Source organism: Ambystoma mexicanum, chromosome 7q, assembly GCF_040938575.1.
Source record: "Ambystoma mexicanum isolate Mex_15411 chromosome 7q, UKY_AmexF1_1, whole genome shotgun sequence".
NCBI classification, from domain to species: domain Eukaryota; kingdom Metazoa; phylum Chordata; class Amphibia; order Caudata; family Ambystomatidae; genus Ambystoma; species Ambystoma mexicanum.
The window spans coordinates 34,720,401-34,732,949 of NC_090941.1; the positions used below are offsets into that span (position 1 = coordinate 34,720,401).

Genomic DNA, 12,549 nt, shown 5'->3' on the forward strand with positions numbered 1-12,549 from the left:
TAAACAAGATGTATGAGGATACTAGAGTCAAACAACGTAGAACACATGCTTATATTGGAAAGCCCTCTGGAGCTGAGCATTTTATTTATGTATTTATTTTTGCATTTGTTGCAGCGCACTGAACCCTTGGGTATCCAGGCGGTAGTTAAACTGTGAGACAAAAACAAAATACAGAGTACAGCTAAAGCAAGGAACAAACTAGAAAACTAGACGCAGAGGGAGGGGTGTCATGGTGTCTTAATAGTCTTGGTTCGAGGAGCAAGGGTGGAGGAGGGGGAGACAGGTATCCGAATGTGTTAGTTAGTTAACTCGGGGGATCTTTTAGGTGAAAAGCCATGTTTTCATTTTTTTTCTGAAGGTGCAGTAGGAGGGTTACTTTCTCAGGGTGATGGGGAGATTGTTCCAGAGTATGGCGGCCATGATAGGAAAGCTCTGTCCTCCTGTGGTCTTTCTGGTGAAGGTGGGCACTCTGAGTAGACGGCTGTTTGTGGATCTTAGAAGGCAAGGGGGGGTGTATTTCTCCACCTGTTGTGAAAGGTAAGCCGGGGCAGTATTCGTGTTGCACCTGTGTATGATGGAGAGAGTCTTGAATTTGATCCTTTCACGGATCGTGAGTCAGTGGGCGTCTTTCCTGGCCTTTGTGACATGGTCGTGTTTGGACAAACCTAGGGCTGCTCGGAGGGCATTGTTTGGATGGTTTGCAGCTTGCACAAGTTGCGTTCGGAGGTTCCTAGAAAGAGAGCATTACAGTAATCCAGTTTGGCTCTGGTGATGGCTCTGGCAATAGTGAGTCGGTTGGTTGTGGTGAGGAATGAGGATCTCTGTTTTGTTGTCGTTGAGGCATAACTGATGGGTTGCCATCCTGTTTTGGACAATCTCATGAACTGAGTTGATGGTTGGGGCTTCAAGGTAATAGGAACCAGAGAGGGGGAAGAGGATTTGGGCAGAGGCATTGCTAGGGGGGGTTGAGGGGGCTATAGCCCCGGGTCTTTTGGTTATAGCCCCAGATAGAAGTTCTGGGTCTACAACCAAAAGGCTAGCTAGCCCCGAGTCCCGTCAGTCCTGACATTAGCTTAGCCCCTGATCTTTTCCAGACCATGCAACACCCCTGGATTTGGGTGTTGTCGCCAAAATTCTTATAGGATACGTGGAGGGCATTTAAATGATCAAAAAGGTGTTTGGTATACATGGTGTACAGGGTTGAGCATAGAAAGGAACAAAAGGTGCAGAGTCCTACATTGTTACTAGAGTTTCCTACCTTAAGCAAACAAATACATTTACTTCACTGTACTGTACTGCTGACATTTCTGTTTTTTTCAAAAAAGATGTGGTTTATTTGTCACCCCCAAAGAGTGTTCATCCATGCCCTTCCCCAATATCCTTCTCCGGCTCCTGTGATAGCATCCAATAATAGTTGAAAGGACTCTGTAAAAGTCAGGGATTGTATCTATTAAACAATCACTGGAATGTTGCATACCCACAATACTTTACAAGCAAACCTATATTTTAGGCCTCATTGTGATATTATGTGCAATTTAAGAAAATGCTAGGAATCTGCATGTACACAATTATTTTGCAATGCATAGAAGATTGTTTGCAGCATACCTCATCCTGATATTGTTATGTAGAATTGTAAAAGAGCTCAGTGAAACTGTTTATGTACAGTGAGTTACTGTATAATTAGTTAAGGTCTATGCCCACTGGATCTCAGAAAACTTGGAAAGAATGCAGATTGTGGAAAAAGCATTCTCGCTGTTTGAGTATCCGTTACCCTACTAATATGTACGAGTAATACCAGATATAGCCCATACAGATTCTCCCTTGCAGGTCAAGTAAATCATATTTAAATTTTGCTTTAACACTTATAGGCTAATGTAAATAATGCTAAAGTAGGAGATGCTGAGCATGATATTTGCTGACTCAAAATCCTTAGAGGGCAAATTAATTTGTTATTATGTATTAACTTGCAAGGGTAGGCTTCAAAGTGCTTGTGTGACGTATGTACAAAGAATAAGAAGCATTGGATGAGATTACACATCCAATTAGCCTGCTTACCTACAGTCTGTGGCAGATATGTCAGCTGAGAGTAGGGTTACATAGGGTGGGTGATGCTCTTGCCTAGAGACTGTGAGTCATGTAAATTTACATACTTGAACTATATTCATATTACAAAAAACATAAAACAAGTGGATGTAGTACATGTTTGGGAACCTTTCACAGAGCCAAGGCAGGTAGAGTCAAGGTTGTCTTGTGATGTCTAGATGTGGCCTGGGGTAGAAGTTAGTCATAAGACGTAAGTGTGATAGAGTCAGGTATATGAGTCATCGGTGGGTGGGGGATATTTGGTTATTATGTGCAGGCATATCTTAGTTAGATCTTCTTTTCATGAAGCCACTTTTTCATATTAGTTTTTAACTTCTTGAGGGTCTATTCTGTTTTTAGAGTTTTCAGATCACACTAGTTACAGTAAGTTAATGTAAATAGGCTACCTTAGATACACGCTCTAGTTAGTATAATTTAGCTTATTAAGAGAGAAAGTACATTTCATGTAACTGCTGTGGCTTGTGCCTTATTAATACTTGAAAAGGTTGGAATTGTCTGTGTGCACCGCTAAAGCTTTTCTGAGTGGCACCCAAAAGGAACCTGGGCAAGCGCACATGCACACAGCTTAGATGGAAACATTGATTCTCTCGACTCTGGATGTAGGTGTCCACACAGAGAACACACCATCTAAATTTGAACAGTGCCTTTTCTTCAAAACTAGGGTACACAATGTAGGGTTTAATGATGATACATCCACTGTGTGATTCATTGGTGTATCTATACCCGAATTGGCCTCTACATATGCACTATAGTTGTTGTTCCTTGAGATATTAGTGTTAGGATTCATATCTGATCAATGATATTGTATTTTATCAACTGGCCAATTTTGCACTTCTATACATTTATATGGCATATCTAAGTTGCACCTGGAGCCTTCTTTCCTTTTTTTGGAACCTCAGCACCAAGACCAGATCATGGGGCTCGAGACTGCATCATGTGGATCACTATACAAATTATAGATCTTTGGCATATCATATTGCCTTTAGGCATTTGTATCTTTGACCTTTAAATGTTTCCCCTGTCTACAGTTGTTGTATACTTCTTTTTGCTAATACAATTATTCATGAACTTTTTTGGTGGTACAATATTTAACATCATATTTTGTTTCTTTGTGGTATATTAATGTACTTTCTCCAAAACTGACTTATTTCAATATGAGCACCTTTGTTCCACCTCGATCCCCAATCGTGTGCCATACAAAGTCTACTTGCTTCTCCTACCAACAACTTGGTCACTTAAGTTCATTTTCAGTGACCCATTTTCAGATGTGCTGATATAGAGCTTTTTTTGCATTTTCCGAACACATAAGGCATTCTTTTCGAGCATGCTGTTCACTTCCTGCATTCCTGCACTGTGTCTCCCTTTGATGCTTTAATACGTTTTTTTTCTGGTAAGCATCCAAGTGTCCTAGTTATTGCAAGATTGTAATTTTCTTTATTTAATTTGCCCTTTTCAAAGTTGCACAATTTCCTCGATTTTTATTTTTATTTTTTCTATTTACCTACAGACGAATGCATCTTTCTAAAAGCCACCCAGTTGTAGCAACTTCGGAGCTGAATGAAAAGTACAGCCTAAATGTATGGCACTGCTCCCATCTGTCCTCACTGTGTAGCCAGTTTAATATAACTTCGCTCACACCAAACAAAATCGTTCAGACAATACTGAGTATTTATTTCTCACCACAGGTCCAGGTTTGAAAACAAAATACACTGTATAGCTACAGTCTGTGTATTTTGCATTACTTAAAATCATATTTTTTGGGGTAACTTTTAGATTGAATTTTTTTATCTTATACACTTTTCTATTTTACAGTGTATATTGATGATACAACATCATTTATTTGTATATTTTTCCCCCTCACAGGGTTTTGTTTCATCGTCAATTAATTGAGGACTTCCCCTACCTTGTTATGGACTGATACATATATTGCAATATATTTGCAGCAGTGATCTATTAATTTACTGTTGAAATGTGTATTTCTTTTATTTACTATAAATATGGGTGAAAACCTTTAATGTGGTTCAGCTAACTGTAAAAATGTGTTATAAACAGCACTCCATTAACAAAAATAGCTGTTAATTGTCTAATTTCGGGTGTCAAATTGTTGGGATCTAATACCAGCAAGACCCTGGTATAGTTCTCCGGTTCACAATGTTAGACATTATTTGTGTATTGTACCACAACAGAGTGCTGGGTAAATTAATTGTGTGAAGTGGCAGAACTATATGCAGAATAGGACATGGTACATATGTTAGGGTTTTTTTAATCGTTTTTTTAATAAAACACCTTTGAATCAATGAAACTATGAAGTTGTCACCAGTGCAAATTTCATATAACAATGATTGAATCAACGAGTGTGATCACAGAAAAGAAAGGTTTCAGCGGGTGGGCTGGACAGATATCTCATGGAGAGCTAAAACTTTGGCTATTTTGTAAGTTGGAGTAGACAGAGGTTTGTAGCAGCTGCTGTAGAAACAGACATGGTTACAGTGCATTTTTCTTTTTTGTCTCAGTGTGGGTCTTAAAACCCTTCTTCTAGAGCTCCAGGTGCTGACTGCTAACATGCATTGTATTAAACAAAAGAAGCAGAGATGCAGGCCCTCATTTTACTCACCTTATTTAAGACCATTCTTAGAACTGGTGAAATCCCTGAATCATATGATATGAATGATATGGTATTTATAACGCGCCTATACACAAGTGTTTCAAGGCACAACGAAGCAAGGGAGGGGAAACAAAGGGAGGGCAAGACAGCAATCTTACTAGGCCTAGTGACATTGAGATTGCACAAGTACAGGGGAGATGGAAGGGGAAAAGTCCCAGTGGAAGGGCAGGAGGAGCAAGTGCAAGACACAGGAACAAACATCAAAGAACAAGGTGTGCGGCCAGCAGGTGTCAGTGCAGGTTAGATGCAGACAACAAGTGTCTGATAAGTGCAGGTAGGGCAGACTGTAGGGATGCAGATACAGACCCAAGTGCAAGGTTGCCAGGAGGCAGTGCAGTGGTGCAGCTGGGAGGGCAGGTACCAGGGCCCGTGGTTCAGAGAGTAGCCAGGTTCAGAGGGAATCCTGGAAGTCTGGCACGTGGTTCAGAGGGCAGCCAGGTTCAGAGGGAATCCTGGAAGTCTGGCACGTGGTTCAGAGTGTAGCCAGGTTCAGAGGGAATCCTGGAAGTCTGGCACGTGGTTCAGAGGGCAGCCAGGTTCAGAGGGAATCCTGGAAGTCAGCACTTCTGATACTGTTTCTTAAAAAGGGCAATAGGAATTGCCTTAAAAACTATCGATTATTAGCTCGAATGGATGTGCCAAGCAAGGTATTTGCATTATTCCCTCTTAGGGAATTAGAGAAATAGGCTAGCGTAGGCAACATGCTTGCTACACTCCAAACGGACTTTAGACCTGACCTATCGACGTCATGTAACATTTTATTGCTAAGCACACTCATTAAACAAGCCAAAATGAAAGGTAATCCACCCCTCTATGCCTTGCCTATAGATTTCACTGCAACCTTTGTTGCAGTGAATCACAATATCTTTTGGTCAAACCTGGATTTGGACGCTTAAGAATGCCTAAATCATTACCTGTAGAATATGTACGTTTGGAGTTTGTTTTGATGAGTACTCTGAGGTAAAATATAAATTGGCTATGTGTTACGAGAAGCTGAAGAAATTGGATAATGATACAATTATGGTGCAAGTCTTTGAAGCTTTTCTCGGGATGCGTGATTGTGAATTGTTTGTTTGCCTAGGAAAACCATTTGGAATATAACGAAATGGCAGCCCAGTCATGTGAATTTCTAAAGAGAGTTGGAAGAGTGGGTTAAAGGAGTATAGCTATGAGGCTGACATCGTGAAATTGGCATCAAATGTCAACAGTGGACACTTTATCCACTAAATGTTGGAATGGAGATATTTTCCCAAAAATATAGACGCTTTTCCTAACAGCCACATAGTAAGGCAGTACCTATTGATTACGTTTAATAACACATCCTCTGGGGAATTCCGATACAAGAACTCCTCTACCGACTATGTGAGGAGACTGCAATATACTCCACCCAACATCTAATGTCTACGTGTGTTACGTTTATGAAATCTTACGTTATTAGAATGCATTTTTATGAGCCCATAATTTTATGGCATGTTTTATTGGATGGAAATAATGTTAATTTTATGTATCACATGGTCACATTTTAAATTGTATGTGTGGACATTTTACGCAAACTTTCACTGTGGATTTTATATCGAGTGATTAGAATGTTGTCTTTCCCTCTATGCAATTTGTATGGGAGTTAGTTATTGGTTTTATGTGGCGTTATTGATGTTTGATATGTGATGTGCATATAGAAAGCCAATTTTGGCTGCAAGTATATTATAAATAAATACAAATTCAAGAGGTTCTAACGCCTAACTACAGGAAGAAACATGTGGGCTCCTTTTGCAAGAAAGGCATGTGTCTCATACTCTGATGCAAATGGTGCTTTTTATTTAATATTTCCTATTTTATAATTTATTCAAACAAAAGAGGCTTTAAAGGACCAGAGAACCATTTGTGTGTGCCTGGGATCGCAAGCTCTGAGAGGGACCCGTTAAGGATGACCTTAAAACCCCCTCTCTCTGAACCAGCTATATGGTTTACACTGAGATCACTTTCAAGGAATTCAATTAATAGAATGAATGGGATGTAATGCAATGTTCAATGTGATACATTATGTTAGACACCTGTAAATTATGTTATGTTAATCAGCTGTTATACTGCACCAAACCACCACCATTGTAATATCGGACCGATTATACTTGCCCATGGAGTGGTGTACTAGCTCCCTGACCCCCCACCAGGGTTATCCAGACCTTGGTCTACTGTAGGAGAGACAATGAAGAATGGGAAAGCTAAGAGGATGGGAAAGCAGGACAGTAATGCTACACACTGAAGAGGGATGAACCGTGGGGTGCAGGGGGGAAAGAACGTTTTTTTGATTATTAATGAAAGTCTCATAAACATATTGAAGACATCAATCTGTAGTGCGATCCTCTGGTATGGCAAAATCAACTCCAGGCAGGTTTCCAGTTGTGAGCACCAAGTATATGTGCTCACTGACTTTTATTATGCAAACTGGCTCACAAGCCTCCTCCGTACCTGAATGCATTACCTGCCACCCTCTTTTCCCTGGGCGAGCGGCGAGCTGGGGGTAGATCTCTATCTTCGGCTGGGGCCTCCCTCTGGAACAGCCTCCCTGCCACTCCAAAACTTGAGGAGAACCATCTCCAGTTCCGGAAGCACCTCAAGACCTTCCCCTTTGCTTCTGTCTTCTCTACCCCTCTCCCCTGTTCATCGGCTCTCTCTTGGCACTGTGCACCTGGACACCCTCTTTCTCCTGGGCCCAGGTACCTGCTCACCCTTCTGCCCTCCTGCACTGCCTCCTGGCCACCCCTTGCACTGGTGGACTGTATCTGTACTCATACAGCCCCCCCTTTCTTCTTTTTCTGCACTTATCAGACTTACCCAGTCTGCTGCCATAAACACAGCACTTGCCACTTGCTGGCTGCGCTTCCACTGTTTATTGCCTCCATTTTCTATTTATCTTTATTTATTATTTATTTATCTGCTCTCCTCTGCTCTGCACTTTCCACTCTCCCCCTTCCTTGCACTTTTTCCTTTTTCCCTTTCCCATGCACGTGTGCGTTCTCAATGTCACTGGGTCTAGTAGGATCATTGTTGTTTTGTGGTCTTCCTTGTTCTCCTGGTACGACGTCCATTCATTGCCGTTTTCTTTTTTGCGCCATTTTTTGCCACAGATTTTCTACCGCAAAACAACCCATCGAAAACTATGGGGGGGTGGGTAGAGGGATATAAGGTTTCTGGGTGTTTCAGGACTAGATTTTAAATCAGTGGTAAGGGTATTTTGGGGGGTAGCCACCCCCAAAAAGGAAAACAAATGTGGTGAGTTTTTGTGGCAAAAAATCTATGGCAAAAAATACCACGAAAAAAAAATTGTGCGATGAAATGACATGGAACCGTTCCCCTCCCTTGCCTAGTCATGCTCTGAAACACTTGTGTACGAGTGCGATACAAATAAAATATCATATCATATCATATCATTGGATAAATCCAGTGTTTTAAATTGACCTGCTCCCTGTTCCCCCATAATATGGCTCTTGCTCCCAATCTGCCTCAGATCACCACATAGAGTCAATTCTGATAGGAGGAGTTAAGGATGCTGTGATAAGGATAAGATAATTGGTTGAATTCATTTGTGCAAGCCATATTATTACATTATATGGTGGATGAACGGGGCCAATAATTGCTCTGTGACAACTTGGAATATGTGTGCTTGTGATAATTGCAACCTAGGTTTGTGTTGTCCCCTTCGACTTAACATTGCATTTTTTCAACAACATGGTAAGATCCTAAAATTTGAGGTTGACAAGAATGTAAGTGCTGTAATGTTTTAACTAATGATGAGATGCATGTTACATATCATTATAAGGCTAGGTTATGACACTATCACATAAACCCTAAAATGAAGACCAGAATTATAAATATTTTGTAGCAAGGCACCTGCCGCAAACCTATTGTTTGAACAGATGTAAGTTAAGCACACAGGCCGGAGCTGTCATGCATGCAATCAATCAAGAAGTATGTGCTTTATTTTTCACGACTTTGGACATCTGCACTTTTCGAATGTTACATTACAGTAACATTGTGTTTGTGCACGTGCATTTACAAAGAACAGGTTGGTGTAGTCCAAACAGGTAAGAAGAATACTCAAGAAGTAACTCAAGTAGCTCAATACCCTCCTCTTCAAGCAATGGCTCCTCCTTAACACCTAGGACCACACCGCATTCACTTCCCACCTAACCTTAGAGTGGGTGATCCGCTCCCCCGTTTCCTCCCCATGTTGCTTGTAGATCCATTGCTCCCTAATTGCCTGCCGTCCCCATCCCCCGTTCTTTGGCTCGCAATGCCATTTATTGATCCCTTGCAAACTGCTTCCTTCGCCTGGTTCTTCCCCATATGATTTGTAAAGCACTCCATTGCTTCCGAGCTCTAGGTCTAAATATTCTAATAATAAAAATGATCATTTAAAAAAATAAAAGCAAGAATCGAGTTGTGTGAAATGTCCAGTTATCTAGATGAGTATAATAGAAAAATACAGGCTAGACATGGCAATTTATTTGAAGAGATGAATTTAGAAGTTGTTTCTGAATTCTGAATCCATTTGAAATATTCCTATAATCTCAATTTGTAAGTTAAGATAGCCCAGGTCTGACAGCTTTGAATGAAATGTAAAAATAACAAATTAAATAAAGAAAAAGTACTTTTTTTTTTCTTGAAGCAACATGAAACGCTATTCTTAATCAGTCATTCAATGCAGTATATGTTTTTATTTGTGTTTTATTAGACTTTTTTTATATAGCTCAAAACATGCCACCAAGATAGCATGGCAAGAAAGCGGGAAGGAAGAACAGAGGCAGCTCAGTAAGCATTTAAGAATGCCTAAGGGTTTAGTGTTTTTGAGGATCAGGTGGTTGTTTGTTGTCTGTTAAGTCAGCAGGAAGGCAGTTCCAAAGATTAGAGACTGGACCCGAGAGGGCTCCTTCACCAAGGAAGATAGATCGAAAATGGGAAGAGACGATCAACTTCAAGGCATGTCATCTCTTCTTGTACTTTACCTGACCTCATAGGGCAGTTCCAACGAGCAGCGTCTAGTGCCGAGAGGGCTCCTTCACCAAAGAAGACAGATCGAAAATGGGAAGAGACGATCAACTTCAAGGCATGTCATCTCTTCTTGTACTTTACCTGACCTCATAGGGCAGTTCCAACGAGCAGCGTCTAGTGCCGAGAGGGCTCCTACACCAAGGAAGATAGATCGAAAATGGGAAGAGACGATCAACTTCAAGGCATGTCATCTCTTCTTGTACTTTACCTGACCTCATAGGGCAGTTCCAACGAGCAGCGTCTAGTGCCGAGAGGGCTCCTACACCAAGGAAGATAGATCGAAAATGGGAAGAGAAGATCATATTCAATGCATGACATCCCTTATTATACTGTACCTGAACTGTGGAAGTCATTTCCAAAGAGTAGCGGCTAGTGCCGAAAGGGCTCGTTCACCATGGAAGACAGATCGAAAATTGGAAGAGAGGATCAAGTTCAAAGCATGCCATCTTTTATTATACTGTACCTGAACTGCGGAGGGCTGTGAGCTCCATTTTGGATCTGATCGCGTGCTGCTTCTGGTCGATATGCGTTGCACCTCACCTAATTGATAGACACAAGCAGAAAGAGCACTGGTTCAATGTTGTGTATTGATTCTGGCTGCAGTAGGACTCACAACATCCGATGACTGGTTAGTTGTCTCTTCTAATACTTTAAAACATAACAGATGGTAGATGAAAAGGAATTTTGGATTATTTTAGAAAATATGTGTTATGTTTTGTACAACATCTGAAAGAATTTATGATCAGTAACTAACATGTAAAACAGAACGCGGCCAATAACATACACAAACGGATAAGTGGTTCAGTGGGCAGCATGTTTAAAGGAGGATGCTGAGCAACTTCTCTTTCAGAGAGATCTCAAAACCATGTTGATTAAGGAGGCATGTGATTGCCTTCCTTTCTCTACCGGAACCAGAGTAGCCTCTTCAGTGCCCCACACTCGCCCAGAAGAAGTACCCCACTCTCAACTAAGCTCTCATTAATCATTCTGGTTTTCAGTTCAAATAGATGATGTGGCTGATTTCACAGAAACAGTGCATAATATCCCGGCAAAGACAGGAGCATCTCAGCTGAGTAAGCACCATCCAATGCAAGTTACACAGCTCTGTTTATTTGTGTGCTGGCCATGCTTGAGCATCTTGCCACCTGGACTGCAGCAAAAATCGAACTTGCACTCGATCCTGCGGAAGAAGTGTGCTGACTATGTGTGGCCCTTAATGCCATTTTGGTGTGCTCCCAAGCAGGTGGTACTCACCTTGAACTCACTCACGCTGCTGGATTAACCCATTTTTTACTCAGGAGTATTACTGCCAAGTAAACAAAAATGTCTGGAGGAGTGTGCAGCATAGCACAAACTAGTCTTTCTGTCTGCTTGCACTCTCAAGACTAGTGTGATACCTACTTGAATATCTGATGTCATTTCTACTCCTTTTAACTGCTTTTCAAAATGCTCAATTCTTCAATACACCAACCATCTCATTTTAGCTTTCATGTCCACATGGGTCTTCCTCAGTGTTAGGGAGAATTCTCCAAATGTGCTAATGTCCCTTACATTTTGAGACCCCCAGCAACTTTGCTGGATTTCTAGGATTTGAACATTTTACCTGGGAAGCATTTCCCGCTCGTCCATGTAGTTTGTGTGTGTTTTACTTTTGTGTTCTTTGGTTTTAAAACAACTCCAGGGCATCATCTTTTTCTGTGTGTCACACAGCACCTTCAGTGCAGTGGCACAGGGGTGTCTTTTCAGACTCCCCAAAGGTGTAAATACTTTCCCTGGGACTGACTACTGTCTCCCAGTGCAAGTAAAGTTAAATTGACTTTACTAGTCTCTTTAAATTTACTGACCCTGCACACATCTTACTATAGAGTGCTGGAGGAGTTGCTTAGCTTCCCCTGAGTCAAAACACTCATGTAACAGTAAAATGTTACCTTTTCCTATTTTAAATGGCTGATGGCAGTGGTCTAGATCAACTACCGTGATTTTCCACGACTGCTAACAATGGTAGCTCAAAATCAGGGGTTGCCATGTTTTTCAATATGGCGCCCCAGACCTATCTGTAAAAACAGACTCTGGTCATCCTTTTTTGCCATTTCTTTTAGGAAACGTCCTTCTTGTGTGTAACTCTGCCTGCCAAACCAGGTTTGGTCCCTTTGTTCATGCCCTTTGGCGGGCTTCTGTGCTGAAGCCCTCCTCTGGTGCCAGAGTGTGTGGGGTGGACAGGATGTGAGGGAGGTGCCTGCAACTCCCTGTGCTTTCTCTCCTAGGAGACCTGAATGCACTCTGGCGTGATTGGCTGGCTGACTGTCCGGCAAAGACAGACACCCTGCTGGATAAGTGACAGCCAGGCTGAATGAATGGGGAAAACTGTTTAAAAGCGGGTCTCTGGGACTTGGAAAGCAGAGTCGACCACTGTAACGAAAGAACCGAAGACGAGCTGAAGGAAGAGGACTGCTGCAATTCCTGGACGACGGGTGAAGCCCTGCTGCAGGTCCAAATAACTTGAAACTCCAATCAACAGAGAAGCCCTTCAGGTTAACTTCTTCCCTTGAGTTTGGTGGGAACAACCAACTTGTAAGCCACCTGGACACCGTCCTATTTTGGTAGAATTTTCTTCAGAGTGCTGTTGAAAACTGGATAGCCAGAGTGAAGGAAACTAGGGGGACTTTAAGGCACTCAAACCTTCCGGGGGCAGTGCAGGAACCTACCGACGTCCTCCTTCTGGCCCCACGACT

At 41.8% G+C, this 12,549-nt stretch overlaps 1 protein-coding gene across 2 annotated transcripts in view; it reads right to left on the reverse strand.

Annotated features, from left to right (window-relative positions):
- Positions 1 to 12,549, reverse strand: part of PHEX (phosphate regulating endopeptidase X-linked) — a 1,520,886-nt gene that overhangs the window by 43,443 nt on the left and 1,464,894 nt on the right. Inside the window, exon 21 of one of the 2 annotated variants that reach the window (XM_069639232.1) lies at positions 10,281 to 10,357. The exons of the other annotated variant lie outside the window; for it this stretch is intronic. Within the exon in view, the coding sequence (XP_069495333.1) occupies positions 10,281 to 10,357 (77 nt within the window). The remainder of the gene's footprint in view (positions 1 to 10,280; positions 10,358 to 12,549) is intronic. 2 annotated transcript variants of the gene reach the window in all.